The 19,091-nt window shown below is 45.4% G+C and overlaps 1 protein-coding gene across 3 annotated transcripts in view; it reads right to left on the reverse strand.

The window, feature by feature from the left end:
* The window catches only part of ARHGEF17 (Rho guanine nucleotide exchange factor 17), a 371,957-nt gene that overhangs the window by 114,695 nt on the left and 238,171 nt on the right, over positions 1–19,091 (reverse strand). For all 3 annotated transcript variants that reach the window (XM_068266634.1, XM_068266632.1, XM_068266633.1), the window contains one exon: positions 13,977–14,054. In XM_068266634.1, coding sequence (XP_068122735.1) covers positions 13,977–14,054 — 78 coding nt within the window. The remainder of the gene's footprint in view (positions 1–13,976; positions 14,055–19,091) is intronic.

Below are 19,091 nucleotides of genomic sequence, written 5' to 3' on the forward strand. Positions count from 1 at the left end.
GTGTTATAATTGATTTGTGCGCATTTGATAAAGTGTATCAAGTATTCTTGCATTTGACTCCCATCTTCAACCGCCCAAACTAACATTGCACATAATGGTAATTATTGTAATAGGAGAACAGCACTGCTGCCTTTCCTTGTTATAGGGGGACGTTATGAGTATGCTAGTTATAGGAGGGACATTGCAAGATGGGAGGAGGGCCCCCATTGTGATACAATATGTAGTAAGTAGAGGTAAGTAATAGGAACAGTCGCATCTCGTGATAAGAGGTTAAGATTTTTATTGTTAGACACCAATAAAAAGACAACGCGTTTCACAGGACCTGCCCTCTTCCTCAGGTCAATACTAGACAGTGTCTGAGCTATGTATCTCCATTTCAGAGCGCCAAATGGTGCTAGATATAGGAGGGACATGCTGGCTGCACTTGTTATGGGTGGACATAATAATTATACTAGTTATAGGAGGGATTTGTTGGCTGCACTTGTTATGGGGGGAGGGGGAGCGGCACACAATGCGCATACTTGAATTGGGGGACATGCTAGCTCCTCCCCCCGCTGCTCTCTGCCTCTTCTAGATTCCTCCAATAGGAAGCCAAGCCGCGACCCAGAGGCATGTTATTGTGCACACCACATGTCTCTGGCTCCTGTTAGGATTATACTATGCCACTTCGGGTTCTCTTTAAGTGGGAGGAGAGCAGCTCCTCCAAGGCTCCTGCTGATCCCGTATGAAGCATTGGCTTACGGGCTGATTGCGAAAAAACACCAGTAGCTGCCGCAGTATGGAAGATACGGCAAGTCGGGAGTGACTGAGCCTATGTGTGAGATCCCGGGTGACGTGAGCAGCAGACACCACGGAGTCCTGTGCTGAGGGCAGTCACTTGCCAAACAGCAGCACTTCCGCCTCATATGTGCCTTTTAGAGTGCATGAAGTTGCAGCTGATATCTCTGTGCATACGCAAAACGCTTACTGCCACCGGGGCGTGAGTGAAACGGGTGCACGGAGGGGCCACCCATGCGCAGTTACATATAATTCCTTTTTTTTCCTTTTTGTATAGCGCCTTTCTCCTGTCGGACTCAAAGCGCTTGCGAGGCAGCCACAAGAGCGCACTCAGTAGGCAGTAGCAATGTTAGGGAGACTTGCCCAATGAACTCCTTACTGAATAGGTGCTGGCTTACCGAGTCGGAAGAGCCAGGATTTGAACCCAGGACTCCTACATCAGAGGCAGAGCCCTTAACCATTACACAATCCAGCCACTTTGTCCGAAAGTCATATTAGCGCTTGACTAATGTGTTTGTATGGAATAGAGCACATCAGAGCGATGTGATTTTTTCCCAAGCGCGGGTCCTGCAGCATTTCTGCTGATTTCTCAGGCAATTCAGCCTCAATGTTAAGTATAGGAAAGTGGAAAATCGCTCTGAAAAGCGCTAGATCAGAACGATTTTCCAAGGTGTTTTTTTGTTTTGTGTTTTTTTTTTTTTTTTTTTACAAAAGCTGAACACTCCATCTCCACTGCACAAAAAATAAAAAAATTGCTGCACAAAAACACTCCAAAAATCGCGAGACATGACTAGAAAATTGCTAAGCACATGCCTGGAGTCACTTAGAAAAATCACTTCTAAAAACGCTGAGCGTTCGCGATTACGCTACTGCTTTTAGGTGGGCTCCAGCCATAAAACAAGTGGAGATAATTAGACTTTGATAAGCATTAGACGTAGGAGGAGTGCTTCGTTAAGGCCGTGCATGCTGGGGCATTAATGAATGAGGCTGTATGCAGGAGGCTGCCTCCCGATCTGTTTGGTTATTTTTAAGATGCTTTTATGAATGAATACATTAACCATTTAAGCCTTCTGGACGTAGAAGCTACGCCCAGAAGGCCATGTGTGCTCCCGCGGCCTCCCGGCCGTGGATCTTTAGCCCACGAATCAATGAATTGGGACATGGTGCCCGATCATGGATTCCTTTTTCTGGCAGAAAAAGCGACCACTTCTCTCAGGAGCCTTGGTTTTTTCTGCCTCTTACGTCCCTCTAATGCTGGGTACACACGGTGCGTACCCGCACTCGATGCCCCGCTCGATTCCCGGCCGCTCGATTATTTCCGACATGTCCGATTTGCGTTTCGATGGATTGTTAGGTCGATTTGGCCTACTTTACATGAGAATCGACCTAACAATCATCGAAACGTGATCGGAAATGCTCGGAAATAATCGAGTGGCCGGGAATAGAGCAGGGCATCGAGCGCGGGAACGCACCGTGTGTACCCAGCATAAGCGTACATGTTACGCTTAGAGTGACGTCATGTAAACAAACTCAAGGTTGCCATCTTGTGGCCGAAAAGTAAACCTACATCCACATGTAAAAAAAATAAAATAAACACATATTTACATAAAAAAAAAAAAAAATACTATTTACATCCCACCCTCCCAAAAATACCCACATAAAATGTTTAATAAAAAAAACAAAACAAAAAACATTACAATAATAATAAAAAAACACGTAAATATTTACCTAAGAGTCTAAACTTTTTAAATATTTATGTAAAGATGAAATATTTCTATTTTTTTTATTATAAGCTTGTAAATAGTGATGGATGCAAAACGGAAAAAATGCACTTTTATTTCCAAATAAAATATTGTCGCCATACATTGTGATAGGGACATAATATAAACAGTGTAATAATCGGGACTATTAGGCAAATACAATACATGGGTTTTAATTATGGAGGCATGTATTATTTTAAAACTATAATTGCCGAAAACTGAGAAATGATGATTTTTTTCCGTTTTTTTCTTACTCTTCCTGTTAAAATGCATTTACAGTAAAGTAGCTCTTAGCAAAATGTACCACCCAAAGAAAGCCTAATTGGTGGCGGAAAAAACAAGATATAGATCAGTTCATTGTGATAATTAGTGATGAAGTTATAGGCTAATGAATGGGAGGTGAACATTGCTCGGATGCATAAAGTGAAAAAGACTGAAGGCTGAAGTGGTTAAAGCACACCTGAAGTGAGAGGGATATGGAGACTGCCATACATTCCTTTTAAAGTGGATCCTGGATAAACTTTTACTCATTGCATAATTGTGTTCCTTTCATATAGTTTATAGGGCATTCCTCAAGCCAAATACTTTTTTTGTTTTGTTTTAATACTCTAATTCCCTATAAACTAAACAAGCCTCGCCCACAGCTCCTTTTGTGCCTTGGCACTCTTAGAGCAATGTAGCAAGGGCTTATGGGAGCTCAGTCTGGGCAGGAGGAGGAGGAGTTTACAAGCCATTGATTTCAGAGGCAGAGGGGAGGAGGAGAGGGGACTGAATTTACACACAGACAAGCTGATAGCATCTCCAGCCCTCAGGCCTGTGACAATGTGACAAACAGAACATGGCTGCCCTTATTGTATCACAGGAATAAATAATCATACACTTTGGAATCTAAACTTTAGATAAGATATACAGACGAGTTACTTGTTATAGTTAGTTTTTTATCTCGGATCCACTTTAAGTTGCTACGACTCAGAGGCGGTATTTTACGCGGTCAGGAATGCAGCCGGGCGAGCAGTCATTTGGCTCGCCCTGTGTCCAGCATCGTATTCATACATACACATGCACATTGCCTGGCTGTCCTGCTGATTTTGTGCATTGAATGCTTTTAGCCATAGACCCTGAACAAGCCAGCAGATGAGGTGTCTATGACTGGTTTAGATGCATGCTTGTTTCAGGTGTGTGATTCAGACACTACTGATGCCAGAAGATCAGCAGGGCTGCCAGGTAACTGGTATTGTATAAAAGGAAATAAATATGGCATTCTCCATACCCCTCTTAGTTCAGAGGTACTCCAATTTGCTTTGTGTGAATCTTCTGCTCCCAGCAGGAAACATACTGGTAATTTTCCACTCAGCTGGTAGATGCTAATACGTAAATCTCAGGCCGGTCTGGACAAAAACGTTTCAAAAATTTCTACAAGCCGGGCTATATTTAGAGCACAAAATCTTTCCTAAACTTTCACTCTCCTAATTTTTCATTCATACTGGGAATCGCAAAACGCTGACAAAATTGCTAGCGTTTTGCCAAGCGATTTTCCTGTGAATTTTAACTGTGTGGGAAAGTGATTTTGGAAGGAATGTGTTTTGAGATTCTTTAAAGGGACACTTAAGTCAAACAAAAAAAAAAATGAGTTTTACTCACCTAGGGCTTCCAATAGGCCCCTGCAGCTGTCCGGTGCCCTCGGCGTCTCCCTCCGATCCTCCTGGTCACACCGGCAGCCACTTCCTGTTTCGGTGACAGGAGCTGACAGGCTGGGGACGTGAGTGATTCTTCGCGTTCCTGGCCACAATAGCGCCATTTATGCTGCTATAGCATATATTATATACCATATAGCAGCATAGAGGGTGCTAATGTGTCTGGGAACGCGAAGAATCACTCGCGTCCCCAGCCTGTCAGCTCATGTCACCGAAACAGGAAGTGGCTGCCGGCGGGGCCAGGAGGATCGGAGGGAGACCCCGAGGGCACTGGACAGCTGCAGGGGGCTATTGGAAGCCCTAGGTGAGTAAAACTCATTTTTTTTGTTTGACTTAAGTGTCCCTTTAACATTGATACGCAATCACTCCAAAATCGCTAAAAAGTGCTGCATGCACCTCTAGTGATTGCTACAGTGAGATCACTGCCATACACTTTATATTGCAGTAGTGCTTTTCAAAATGTAAGAGATCGCCAGCGAAAAAATGAAAATAATGCTGAAATCACTAGTAAAATGCTCCAGTGTGGAATGGGGCCTTAGACACCGAGGGCCTTCCTGATTAAGGCCTGGTGCACACCAAGCGGTTTCAAAAACGTCGCCGCATGTGAAAACGCTTGGCTAATGTATTTCACTGGGATGGTGCACACCAGCGGTTTGAGGTTTTTAGCAAACCGCAAACGTGGCTCCTGCTGCATTTTTGTGGTTTGCAGAAGCGTTTCTGCCTCAATGTAAAGTACAGGAAAAGCTCAAACCGCTCTGAAAAACGCTACATCAGATTGGATTTCCAGGCGTTTTGGTTACAGAAGCTGTTCAGTAACAGCTTTACTGTAACCATATATGAAATCTGCTACACAAAAACGCTCCAAAAAACGCTAGGCATGTTTAGAAAACGTCTCTACTTGCCTAGAATTGCTCTGAAAATCTGCTTCAAACACCTCTAGCGTTTTGCGGATCTGCTAGAGGTTTTTGGTGTGCGCTGGGCCTCAATTCACTTTTTTCTCCTAAGTTTTCTCTTAGGAGAACATCTTTAGTTTTCTGTTTAAGGCCTCTTTCACAGTGCGACGTTAAAGTCGCATGTTAGAAAATGTTCCAATGCAGACTAATGCACAGCAATACAAAGTCTGTGCGACATCAGGCCTAGTGCACACCAGAGCGGTTCTGCTGCGGTTTGCGATCCGCTTGCGGGTGCGGATCCGCTAGGGTAATGTATTTCAATGGGCTGGTGCACACCAGAGCGGGAGGCGTTTTGCAGAAACGCATACTCCCAGGCTACTGCAGATTTTGGATTGCAGATGCGTTTCTGCCTCCAATATTAAGTACAGGAAAAACGCAAACTGCTCTGAAAAACGGCACTTCAGAGCGGTTTTGCAGGCGTTTTTGTTACAGTAGCTGTTCAGTAACAGCTTTACTGTAACAATACATGAAATCTACTACACCAAAACCGCTACACAAAACGCTAGCTGAAACGCTACAGAAAAATAAGAAAAAGCGTTTCAAAATCTGCTAGCATTTTGCGGATCTGCTAGCGGGTTTTGGTGTGCACCAGGAATCACAGTGCACACATTGGCCTCGATTCATAAAAGTGCCTGCGAGCGGGGAAAGTCGAGCGGGGAAACACCGCTGTCGGTATTTCCGCCTTCAGGGTGGTAATTCATAAAAATTTTGCTACTTGTGACAGGCGTGCGGAGATACTCCGCTGTAGGCAGGCGTTAGGCTGTCGGGAGACATGCGGAAACAGGAGAAGCAGGCGGAATCCCTCCGTGCGGTGTTCTCTCTGCAGCTGCTTGGGAGGTCTGTCCCATTCACTGCACTGTATTCCGCACACTTCTCGCCACATCAGAGGTAGCGGTAATACCCGTCCGCATACCGCTACCTCTAATCTTTATGAATTGACATTTGTTACTTTTGCTGTGATAATCACCGCGCAAGGCGGTGATTGATCACTCTGCTCGTGGATGTCGGCTTTTCATGCGGAAAAAGCCTTTATGAATACAGATTTTGCTGTGTGGTCGGTAAAGCGAGCGGCTTTCTGCATTTCCTCATGCGGAAATGCTTTATGAATCGAGGCCATTGTGTTGTGTGTAACGTGTAGCAATATTTAGTAAGTGCTGCATGCTGTGTGTTTAGCAATACATTTGCTGCGTTAATGTGTGTTGCACATGCTCGGTAATGTTTTTTGTTTTTCTTACATGTAACGCATGCGCCGTTTACGTTCCATCACTGTGTGCCGACAACGGCGCACCAGACGCAGGGCTAAAGAATGTACTATAATGCCCAAGTTATAGTCTTTCAATGCGTTGCATTAGGGGCACGTTATGCGACCGTAACGTCGCATCAAACGTAACGTCCCGCTGTGAAGGAGGCCTAAAATAACTTTGTAGCACTCTGCAATTGGGTACCAAACAGTAGGTGAAAAGTACTGCCTATATTATTCTAAGTATGTTTTTGCTTGCTGGTGACTTAAAATGCATTTTATTGATAAGCTGTGAAAATATCACCCAGGAGAAAACTAAGGAGAAATAAGTGTATATGTACAGTATAAGCTGTTACCCTGTGCCTGTACTGATAGTAAACTAACTGCAGTGTGTTCTGATATCTGCTACCTCTAGTATCAACGTGTTACCCTGCCTGTGCTGACAGTAAACTAACTGCAGTGTGTTCTGATCTCTGCTACCTCCAGTATCAACGTGTTACCCTGCCTGTACTGATAGTAAACTAACTGCAGTGTGTTCTGATATCTGCTACCTCCAGTATCAACGTGTTACCCTGCCTGTGCTGACAGTAAACTAGCTGCAGTGTGTTTTGATCTCTGCTACTCCCAGTACGTGCAGTACAAGCTTTTACTTTGAGTCTATACACTGGTAGTAAACTAGCTCCAATGTGTGCTGATCCATGCTACCTCCAGTATTACCTGTTACTCTGAGCCTATACTGATAGTGAACTAGCTGCAGTTTGTGCTGATCTCTACTACCTCCAGTAAGTACAGTTTAACCTCTTGAGGACCATGGTGGTAAACCCCCCTAGTGACCAGCCTAATTTTTCCTTAATTGGCCACTGTAGCTTTAATGCCAAGCTGCAGGGCCGTATACCTCTGCACACAAGTGACACCCCCCCCCCCCCCCCTTTTCTCCCCACCAACAGAGCTCTCTGTTGGTGAGGTCTGATCGCCCCCCCCCCCTGTGTTTATTTTTTTTTTTATAAATATTTGTTTTGTTTTGTTTTTTAAAATATTTTTTACTATTTTCTTTTTTTTTCTAAATTCCCTCCCTCCCCCCAGCCGGCCAATCACGGCGATCGGCTGTCATAGGCTTCTGCCTATGAGAGCCGATCGCTCTCTAGTCCCGCAGAGGGACAGCCGTGTCACACGGCTGTCCCCAGTGCAGCGCTGCTGCTGATCGCAGCGCTGCACATGTAAATACACGGCGGTTTCACCGTGTAACAGTCTCCCGAGCGGCGATCGCCGCTCGGAGACTGAAGGCGGAGCTCAGCTCCGCCCACCAAGAGGGAGATGCGCGCGCAATCTCCCGTAAACTGCTGCCCCAGGACTTTCCGCCAATTGGCGTTAGCTGGTCCTGGGGCTGCTGCCGCGGCCACGCCCAGTGGCGTGACGCAGGCGGCAAGCGGTTAAGCTGTTACTCTGAGCCTATATACTTGTAGTACACTAGCTGCAGTGTGTGCTGATCTCTGCTACCCCCAGTATGTACAGTATAAGCTGTTATTCTTTGCCTATACTGTTAGTAAACTAACTGCAGTCCATGCCAGATTGTTCCCCACCTAGTGTTTCCACCCCCCCTTTAGGCCCCATTCACACTTGCGGTTCGAGTCCGCAAGTGTCCGGGGGTCCGGGTCCTGCAAAGAGACCGTACGGGTCTCTGCGGGGGCCACAAGTTGCCACCAGTTGCGGATCCGGAATGTATCAGTTCCGGCTACAATAAAGTAGCCGGAACTAGATACATTGCAGTGCCAGAAAGGCACCGCAAGCATGGGGGATACCGGCGTGTAGTCCGGGCCCCCCAAGTGGCATAGGACCGGTGCTGGAGGCATCCGGTCCTATTGCCAGTGTGATGAGAAACATCCGTTTCTCATTGCACAGTATGGCCGCATGTTCGGGTCAGGATCCGGCCCGGGTCCGCAGCTGCACCGGGACGTACGGCAAAAATGGAGCAAGTTGGAAAAAAGCCAGATCGTCCCGGAGCTGTGTTCCCGGATCGGATCCGGACGGCGCACAAGTGTGAATGGATACATTGACTAACAATGTATCCATTCACCATCCGCTGTGTACGGAACGTTCCGGGTCCGGGGAAGCCGGACGTGGAACGCTAATGTGAACCGGGCCTAACATTGTAAGCTTCTGGCAGGGTCCTCCCTTTCCTTGTGTAATCTACATGATCATGTGCTCCTGTCCTATGACAGCCTCGTACTTGTATTACTGGACCTACCTAACCAGCCCATATCGCGTGATCATGTATTTTGTACCGTTTGCCTTGTATAACCTTGTTATGTCTGTCATCCGTGTATCATTGTATATATTTATTGTCCAGCGCTGCGTAATATGTTGGAGTTTTATAAATACAATAAATAATAAGGGCAGCACGGTGGCGTAGTGGTTAGCTCTCTCGCCTTGCAGCGCTGGGTCCCTGGTTCGCATCCCATCCAGGGCACTATCTGCAAAGAGTTTGTATGTTCTCTCCGTGTCTGCGTGGGTTTCCTCCGGGCACTCCGGTTTCCTCCCACATTCCAAAAACATACGGATAAGTTAATTGGCTCCCCCTAAAAAAAAAATTGTCCCTAGACTACAGTACTTACACTACATAATATAGACATATGGCAATGGTAGGGATTAGATTGTGAGCTCCTTTGAGGGACAGTTAGTGACAAGACAATATATATATAAACACTGTACAGCGCTGCGTAATATGTCGGCGCTATATAAATACTAAATAATAATTATAAAAAAATAATCGTTTGTTTACTGTGTGTTCCGAAGTGTGCAGAAATAGCACCCGGTCTATCAGAATGCTCTGTGGCAAAAAGTTGCATAACTAAATAGCCTAGCCTTAACATCCCTGGGAGGGCCAGTTACATACTTGCAATATAGGAAGTGTTGCTAAAACTGGGATGTAAAAGTGAGTATCCCTGATGTATTACATTTTTCTATATGTTGTTGCATTGCCTCTTTAGAGAGGAGCATCCTCTAAGTGACATGCAGTCTATGATTGTTTGCTGTAATGTATGACCAATTTTGTTATTCTCTTTGTAAAACAGGACCTCAGTTACAGAGATGGCCTTGCTGAGCTGCTGCAGCCTCTCATGTTTGCATTCAAGGGCAGCTAATATTTCTGTTATTCATTTATTTTTAGAGGCTGGTATTTTATGCAGAAGTTGCAGCAGTCTGAGGTTAGGTACCTTTGCTGGAAACCATGGCAACAATACACGGCTTGTCGGAACATTCTCTGTTTCATTGGGTCAGATTTATCAAAGCATTACCATCAGTTTTTATTCTTAAACAGTTCTAACTAGCAAGGGGAACTCTTCTGCATGATAATAAGAAATGTTTTAAATCCTACTTAATAGAGGCAGTTTAGTGTAATTTTCTAGAACTGCACTACAGTTAAGAAAATTGCAAATCCATCCCTAAACTGCCGCAGATTAAGAAGTGCTTAAAGAGAACCCGAGGTGTGTTTAAAGAATGTTATCTGCATACAGAGGCTGGATCTGCCTATACAGCCCAGCCTCTGTTGCTATCCCAAACCCCCCTAAGGTCCCCCTGCACTCTGCAATCCCTCATAAATCGCAGCCACGCTGTGAGGCTGTGTTTACATCTGTAGTGTCAGTCTCAGCTGCTCCCCCGCCTCCTGCATAGCTCCAGTCCCTGCCCCCGTCCCTTCCCTCCAATCAGCAGGGAGGGAAGGGATGCAGGCGGGGACTGGAGTTCTGCAGGAGGCGGGGAGAGCAGCAGACTGACACTATAGAGATAATCACAGCCAGCTCTGACAAGCTGTTTGTCAGCAGCGTGGCTGTGATTTATGAGGGATTGCAGAGTGCAGGGGGACCTTAGGGGGGTTTGGGATAGCAACAGAGGCTGGGCTGTATAGGCAGATCTAGCCTCTGTATGCAGATAATATTCTTCAAACCCACCTCGGGTTCTCTTTAAAAGGGCTCTATGGCGAAAAACTGTAACATGAAAAATATGTGCAAACATACACAAAAAAGAAGTAAGTTTTTTCCAGAGTAAAATGAGCCATAAATTATTTTTCTCCTATGTTGCTGTCACTACAGTAGGTAATAGAAATCTGACAGAAGCCACAGGTTTTGGACTAGTCCATCTCTTCACACAGGATTCTAAGCAAGGTTTTTATTCTTTATAAAGATATTCACTAATGGATTTAAACAATGATGCTGGCCAGCCACCATACTCTCCCTTTAAAGGAGAACTGTAGTGAGAGGTATATGGAGGTTGCCATATTTATTTCCTTTTAAGCAATACCAGTTGCCGGCAGTCCTGCTGATCCTCTGCCTCTAATACTTTCAGCCATAGGCCCTGAACAAGCGGGCAGCAGATCAGGTGTTTCTGACAAATTTAGACAGATATGACAAGATTAGCTGCATGCTTGTTTCTGGTGTGATTCAGACACTTCTTTAGGCAAATAGACCAGCAGAGCTGCCAGGCAACTGGTATTGCTTAAAAGGAAATAAATATGGCAGCCTCCATATACCTCTTACTTCAGTTCCCCTTTAAAGGGGAACTGAAGTAAGAGGTATACGGAGGCTGCCATATTTATTTCCTTTTAAATCAATACCAGTTGCCTGGCAGCCCTGCTGATGTATTTGGCTGCAGTAGTGTCTGATTCACATCAGAAACAAGCATGCAGCTAGTCTTGTCAGATCTGACATTAATGTCAGAAACACCTGATCTGCAGGGGCTATGGCTAATAGTATTAGAGACAGAGGATCAGCAGAAGGACCTGGCAACTGGCATTGCTTAGATGGAAATAAATATGGCAGCCTCCATATACCTCTCTCTTCAGTTGTCCTTTAATAGCATTCCTACACAGCTAGTGCAGAGTGCAGGCTAGACATGAACTGTGAAGTGCTCCTCCACCCCCCTGCTGCCAGTATCAATACAGAAGTATTGGTTACCTCAGCAACAGAAATTTTCCTCACACACTGCAGTCTGAGAAACCTTCTTAACTTTTCCTATTTTAGAATAGTTTAAGAAGGACACAGAACTATCTAGTGATTTCTTAAGATGTCTAAAAACCTACTAATACTTTGTGTCAGACACTCTTGATAAAAGTGCCCCACTGATTCATGAGCCTGCACAAAACAGTATTGCTCCCTTTCGGAGATGGTCAATGAGATGTTAATAATTGAAGCTTGCATGCAAATTTAATGAAAATTGTAAGCAGCTTGGAAATGAGCCAAACAAAATCATCAGGAACTGCATTTGATTGGCCCAATTCCTATCTGCATACAATTTATATTACATTTGCATGCAAGTCAAACTCATTCAAATCTCATTGACCCTATCCACTGCTTTTGTATGTCTACAACTTTGCTTGATTTTCTGCAATGACACATTAATTCCACAAGGTGGCACTGTGGAGATGCTGGCACACATATGCAGCAGCTAACAGTAATCACTTCCATCTCTGTAGCAGCTGACAGCCACACAAACAAACCTTCACAATGAAGCATGTGGAGGGGTTCAGAGCCACAGCCAGCCGCTGCATTTGCTTTGTCCATTACCAAGCTCCATACGTTCACATCAACTTAAAAGGAATTTCAGCCAAGGATTCAACTTCATCCCAATCAGTAGCCAATACCCCCTTTCCCATGAGAAATTTTTACATTTTCTCGAACAGATCCTCAGGGGGGTCTGTGTAGCTGATATTGTGGAGAAACCCCTCCCACAGTGTGATGTCATGACCATGGTCCTGACAGTTTGCCGTCTGAACCTCGTTGCATTGTGGGAAATAACGTCTCTTTCCACCTGGAAAGCAAGCAGTATCTCCCTCTAGGGTTGCCACCTCATCCCTTTAAATACCGGTACATCTAAGTTATACAGGTTTTGGGGCTACTCCCACATAATCAGTGCCAAAACTGCATCTAACTAGCCACAAAGCATGTATAATTCATATGTGTCTGTATTTAAAGGGATGGGGTGGCAATCCTGTCTCCGTCTGTGCATAGAACTCTCAGTAACGAACATTCCGTACAGATCACCTGGCAGAACTAAAGATGTCACCATCAGTGATACATTTCACAATGTAAATGAGGGAGAGGAAAGAATTTACAATGTCCTTCACTGGACAATCTAATCGAGATAATTAACAACTCAATGTCCCCAACAATTGATCGTCCGATCCGATTCCTGCGATCCATAAGAAACGACTGCTCAGGGCCACCAACGGAGGAGAAAATGATAAGCAATTTGATCAGACTAAAATAATGCTTCCGAAATTAAGATCGACGGAACGATGGCTAGTACGATTGTTTATCGTCAATATGCACCATTAATGGTACCCATAGACCTGATGATTATGGGGAGATTCGACAAAGAGACACATTTATCTCTAATCGAATCTGATTAGAGATACATTTGTTTTTTGTTGATTCAGCCCATACACTACAGGCCGATTCCCGTCCGATTTCAGCATGAAATCTTCAGGGAATCGTCACCGCCGCTGCCCCCCAATGTATAACGTGCCCCCCATGTGTGCATTATACATGACCTGTCCTGTAGCAGCCTCCGTGGGGTGTCCGTAATCTCCAGGCAGCTCTCCGTACACGCCACTGGCGCATAGCATCTGACACTATGCGCCGAGGTCAGACAATATGCGCCAGCAGCATGTACGGATAGCCGCCCGGAGGTTACGGACACCCAGCGGAGGGTGCTACAGGACAAGTAACGTATAAAGGCACACACTGGGCACATTTATACATTGCGACAGTAGAGGTGGGGGTTTCTTCTTCTCCTCATTGCTCGTTCCGGAAATCACAGTTGTACCGCTGCACACCTGACCATCTTCGGCCCGACATCTTGCGGCATGCGCGATCGACCATGCAACCAATTTCCGTCCCGAAATTGGTCGCTTTGTCAGTCAGCACTTGGCAGCAAAAATTTTTATCCAATTCTATTATAATAATCAAATTGGATGGTCGATCTGCCGCCAAGTCACCTGATGTATGGCCACCTTTACGGTACCCGATCTGATTGATTGTACAGTCAATTAATTGGGAGAACTGTTATTGGGCACCTTAACCTTTTAGCAGTAAAACTTTATTTGGCTGCAGGGCTGGATTTTTCCTGCCACTGGGGAAATGTGCCTCCCCCAGCCTGGCAGGGTATGCAGAGCAGCGCAGGTATAGTTACCTGTTCCGGAGGCGGGATCGGCTTCCCCTCCCCCCACGCCGCTGCACTCCCGTCATCCTCTACTGACTCCAGATCACGTTATTACAAATGATCAGGGCTCAGAAGATAGTGTCAGCAGTGCAGCACCACCCGGTGGTGGAAGAGGGTGATGTAGAGACCACCACCGGATTTCTGTCTCCCCCTCCCCATCATTCACTCCTCTGTATGTACTATATAATGTCTATTGCACATCACCATAGAGGATGTTGGAGATAAGTACATCAATACTACTACAAATAATTAAAAGGTTGCTGGAAGACTGATGGCCGCCGTTGCTCTCCAGCTAATTAGAGGCAGCATTAGCATTTATAATAAGGTTAGTGTACGGTACCTCCATGAGGGTCCGCAGAGACTCCACGTACGACTGTTCCGTGTCCAGCAGAGTCAGGAAGACATGTTTCCGCATATCCTGCAACACACAAAGAGACGGGCAAGAGGTTACCCAAGACTGTTTAGTAAATGTCCAGATTACAGCACAGAAGCTAAATGACACGTTTGTTAGAGCACTACTGAGGCGACGGTGGGGGGAAAAACATAAATACTTACCTATGGAGGGGGAAAGCTCTAGATCTCATAGAGCAGGGGTGGGGAACCTATGGCTCGGGGGCCAAATGGCTCTTTTGATGGCTACATCTGGCTCACAGACAAATCACGTGCTGTAGCATGCACTACTAGCTTACTCGCGCTCCCCCCAAAACAGCTGTTTCAATTTGATGTTTCAATTGTCCCACCCTGGATCCTGTCGGGTCCAGCAACTTTGAAGGACGAGATTCCCACACTTTGATTGGCCCAATAAGCTGCCTGTCACTTGACAGCTAACTTTAAAAGTGTTGGTCTTACATAAAATGCATACATTTACTTGTATTTACTTTGAAACATATTGTATGGCTCTCATGAAAATACATTTTAAAATATGTGGCGCTCATGGCTCTCTCAGCCAAAAAAGGTCCCTGTCTCCTCTCAGTCTTCTCGCTCCCCCCACTGCCCCCTGTTCAAATTTGCCCTGTCCGGGAACCCGAGTCCCTGAATACTTCAGAGGATGGTACAGAGGCACCCATCTTCAGAGTGCTTCCAAAGTCTCGGGAGGATCCCCAAAGACATGTTTCACCAGCTGGACACCAGAGGGCAGAGGTCAGGGCCGGCGCTACCATAGAGGCAAAGGGTGCAATTGCCCCAGAGCCTGTAGGGGCCCCAAAGGTGTCTCCTCCCGTCTTAAGTGTTGCTCCCAGGAGCCTCTGCAGTCTTTGGTAGAGTAGCTTCTCATCTGTGCTGATGGGCAGGAGAGACACTACACTGCCAAAGACTCTGCAGGGGCCATGGGGAGGGAGGGTCAGCACCCGACTCAGGGGCCCAGGAGGAAAATTTGGCTGCAACAAAGGGCCCGTAATGCTACTTTTTTTAGTCAAGGGGTGTCTGTTGGGGGGACCCTGGGTTAATTTTGCCCTGGGGCCCCATTGTTACTAGAACCGTCCCTGGCAGAGGTCACGGAGGGAGGACCGGGAAGACTGAGATCCAGAGCCTTCCCTCTCCATACGTAACTCAAAGCAGGTTGTTTTGGCACACGGCGCTCAGTGCCGAAACAAGGCGCCGCTAAAGCAGCAATACTGTAGTGTGCGTAAGGGTGATTCAGGGTTCCAGCGATCGCCGGACCCCGAAATACAACTCCCTTCGAGTTGTGATGAGACTCGGAGGGGGAATGGTATTTACCGTCACTGGGGATTTGAGCGGCAACACGGCAGTGATCAATAATTCGACTCACCCTGCGCCCAGCTCACCAGCGGCGTACACATATGCATACCTCTCAACTTTCTGAGATGAGAAAGAGGGACACATAAGCCACGCCCACGTCACACCTCTAGACACACATGTCATAAAGATTTCATAAGAAAAATATGTTGTTTTATAATCAAGCCATACTGGTCCTTTCTATCCTCGTTCATTTTCCTTCATATTAACATTTTAAAACGAGTAACATATCAATTTTGAGGATTGGAATAAAGTTTAGATGCAATCAAACACATTTTTAGCATAGAAATATATATACAGTATATATTTATATAGAAAGAGGGACAAAGTCCTGAAAGATGGACAAATGAGGAGGAAAGAGGGACAGGGATCCCAAAGAGGGACTGTCCTTCTAAAAGAGGGACAATTGGGAGCTATGCATACGTAAGGATCTGACTTTTTTTTTTTTTTTTTTTACACAGTCGCTTCAGCCTCACTTTAACATAGTTACGACTAAGGACCCAGTAGGGTCAGAAATGCATCAGACTGCATGCTTCCATGCTTTGTGCTACTTTTTATCAATGTTTGAGGCCTTATTCACAGTGGGACATTGCAGAGCTGCGTTATAAAGGTCTTACCGCACTTGCTAATCCTATAGGACGTTCACAGTGTGACGTTAGCGCCGCATTGTAACAAGTATCGTTATGGTCATGCACTGATGCAGTCCGTTACCTCTAAACGCATATATTACAAGGTACAGGGCAGCTTACTTTTCATTGCCTGTATGCTCCACTGTAACTATTGTATGCAACGGTAACGCAACATTAATGTGCGTTACAACCTTTTTTTGCATTGCGTTGTAATGCTGCGTTGTGACTTTAACGTCGCATCACAACACAACGTCCCACTGTGAATGAGGCCTCAATAAAGTAAATTCGATTTTAATCCATGAAAGGAGCGCAGAAGATTTGTGCATACTGGAACCTGCGATGGATTGGCTACCCATATTCCAGCACCATTCAATGCTACACACAGCACTTTACTATATGGTGAGGCTGAGCTGTCATGCTCCATTCTGATTCACTTTAAGTTAATGCTTTGAGTCCGCAAGGAGAAAAGCGCAATATAAATGTTATTTGTCTTGTCTTGTCTTAATACACCACAAAGGAACCAGCAGGCACACAGTTAATAGGTCTCAAACACATAAATCCCGCTAGTTAGCTAGTTTGCGAAACGGTCGTCGGGCTGTGCACCCTCTGACCCTCCTGGTACCCTCTGTCACCATCCTCCACCAGCACATCACATATTATAAGTACACTGTCTTCTGCTGCCATTGCAACTCCTTGTATTTGATGCTGAAGCACTAATTGTGCACAAGCACTTTATCTGATAATAAACCGCTTATAGTGCAAGACTCTCCTTGTGTGTTTGTTTGTTTTTTTTCACTTTCAAAGCGGACCTGAACTCAGAACTTCTTCTCTGCTCTAAAAGATATGCAACAGCTTAATAACCTTTAAATTATTATTATTTATTTATTTATAAAGCGCCAATATATTCTGTGGCGCTGTACAATGTAAGAAAACAAACAAGGGATACATAATGATACAGACAATGATATACATCAAATATGGACACTGATACAAAATGCAGAACTTGAGATTACAATAGCAGATGTAACAAGATGGATAAAATGTATGAAAGAGTGCAAGCCATTAAAAGAATAACATTCCAAGACACACAAGGGGGAGAGCCCTGTCCTTGCAAGCTTACAATCTAAAGGTATGGGGTGGAAACGAGAGGTGGGGAAGTATACAGTATATGTACAGGCAGTGCGTGATTAGGTTATTTAGTAAGGAGTAAAACTAGACGCAAGGTTGAAGGGTGCATGGCCTAAGCTAGAGAATATGCTTGTCTGAAAAGGTGAGTTTAGAGGGAGAGTTTACAGATTTCAAAGGTGGGAGAGTGGCGGATGTGCTGTGGAAGGGCATTCCAGAGGAGGGGTGAGGCACGTGAGAAGTCTTGTACACGTGAATGTGAGGAGGTAATTGTAGAAGAGGATAAAAGAAGCTCGTGTGCAGATCTGAGATTGCGGTTGGGTTGGTATCTGGAAATTAGTGAGAAGATGTACAGGGGGGAGAGATTTTGGAGAGCTTTGTAGGTTAGGGTTTAAAGGAAAACATTTCTTTGTTAAGGGGCCCATACACTGGTCGATTTCAGCGATCGATAGATTCTATAGAATCGATCGATCAGAAATCGATTCTATCAAATTCCCCAATCAATTTGTGGCCAATTTGATCGATTTGATCTATCTGACAGGATGGAAAATCTAGGTCGATCTGCTGCTGGTATTGGAAATCTGTTCCTAGTGTGTGGCACACATCAGATAGATTCCTGTCAGATTAGACTTGACACGCATCTGACAGAAATCTATCTGATGGTCGAATCTGCTGCAAATCTATAAGTGTATGGTCACCTTTACAGCTGATACAAATCCTAAAATAAATCTGCCGTTTATTTATTTCCTGCTTTCATGGAAGCAGAGATATTGTTAACATCCTGTGCTTTCTTAGCGATTTTCGATACAGTGGTCCTTTAAGCGCTGCTAGCCGTGTTTGCCGATAGCTATGATGACCGACTGCCATCATCCAACATTAGTGTAAACAGCACCGTTGAACCCCAGTTTTCTGTATTTTGCAGGCAGGTCCGCATCATCAGATACAGAACAAAGTTATTTAGAAGCACAACTCGAAGGGAGCGGCCATATCCAATCAACAACTTGAAAAACCAGACTGTGTGCCGCTGCAGAACGCTAAATACTAAACTTTATTAGTAACGGTTAGGAGTGTAACTACAAGAGGAATTAATCCCCCCACATCTAAAAACAGCTGAAAACTAGGTGATCCCTCAAGAGCTCATATAATGACTTCAATCAGGTGGAAAATGCCAAAGCTGTTCATTTAGGTGCCGCTATGTTGAAATGGGCAGTGCACAGAGCGCTATTATGATGTCCAGGGGTTAATTTGTTGGCCTGATTACTATCTATTGGCATTAGGCTGCCGGGGCCCATCAATTACCAAAAGAAGGGAGTATTCAGTGGTAAAGACAGGGTAGGTTATTTAATGCTGGGAATACATGGTCAGATAGTTTCTTATCAATCGTACTACTGATGGCTCGATTGATCATTTCCGACAGGTCCGATCAGCGAGGCACTCGATTCTGTGCTCGATACCCGCAGGCGGACAATGGGCAGAAAACGAGCAGAAGATAAGGAGCGCCCGCGGGGACGAGCGTGGATCAATCCAGGCGCCGGCGGGGACGCGCCGGGATCGAGCCAGCGGCTCAATCCGGCGCAACTATCTGACCGTGTATTCCCAGCATTAAGCATTGGTATTGACAGAAAATGAGGGGGGGGATGTCTCCTGTCAGGGATTGGTGAGAGGGTCGGTAGGGGTATGCATTGGCGGGAGGGGTGGTTAGAGTTAGGCTTCAGCAGGGATGTTGTTAAAGTTAGGAATCAGCAAAGGGGGGGGGGGGGGTGGTTATCAGGTGTACGAGAGAACTCACCGCCGGGAGACTTGGGCGCAGGATACAGCCGATATATGGCTTATCCTGCGGCTGCACAAGTTCCCGGTGGCGTTAAATACTATTCTCCCTCCAGGTCCACGTGCATAGTGGGAGAATGATGTAATTCGGCTTCCAGCAATTGCTGGCGGCTGAATTA

Source organism: Hyperolius riggenbachi, chromosome 2 (assembly GCF_040937935.1).
Source record: "Hyperolius riggenbachi isolate aHypRig1 chromosome 2, aHypRig1.pri, whole genome shotgun sequence".
NCBI lineage: Eukaryota > Metazoa > Chordata > Amphibia > Anura > Hyperoliidae > Hyperolius > Hyperolius riggenbachi.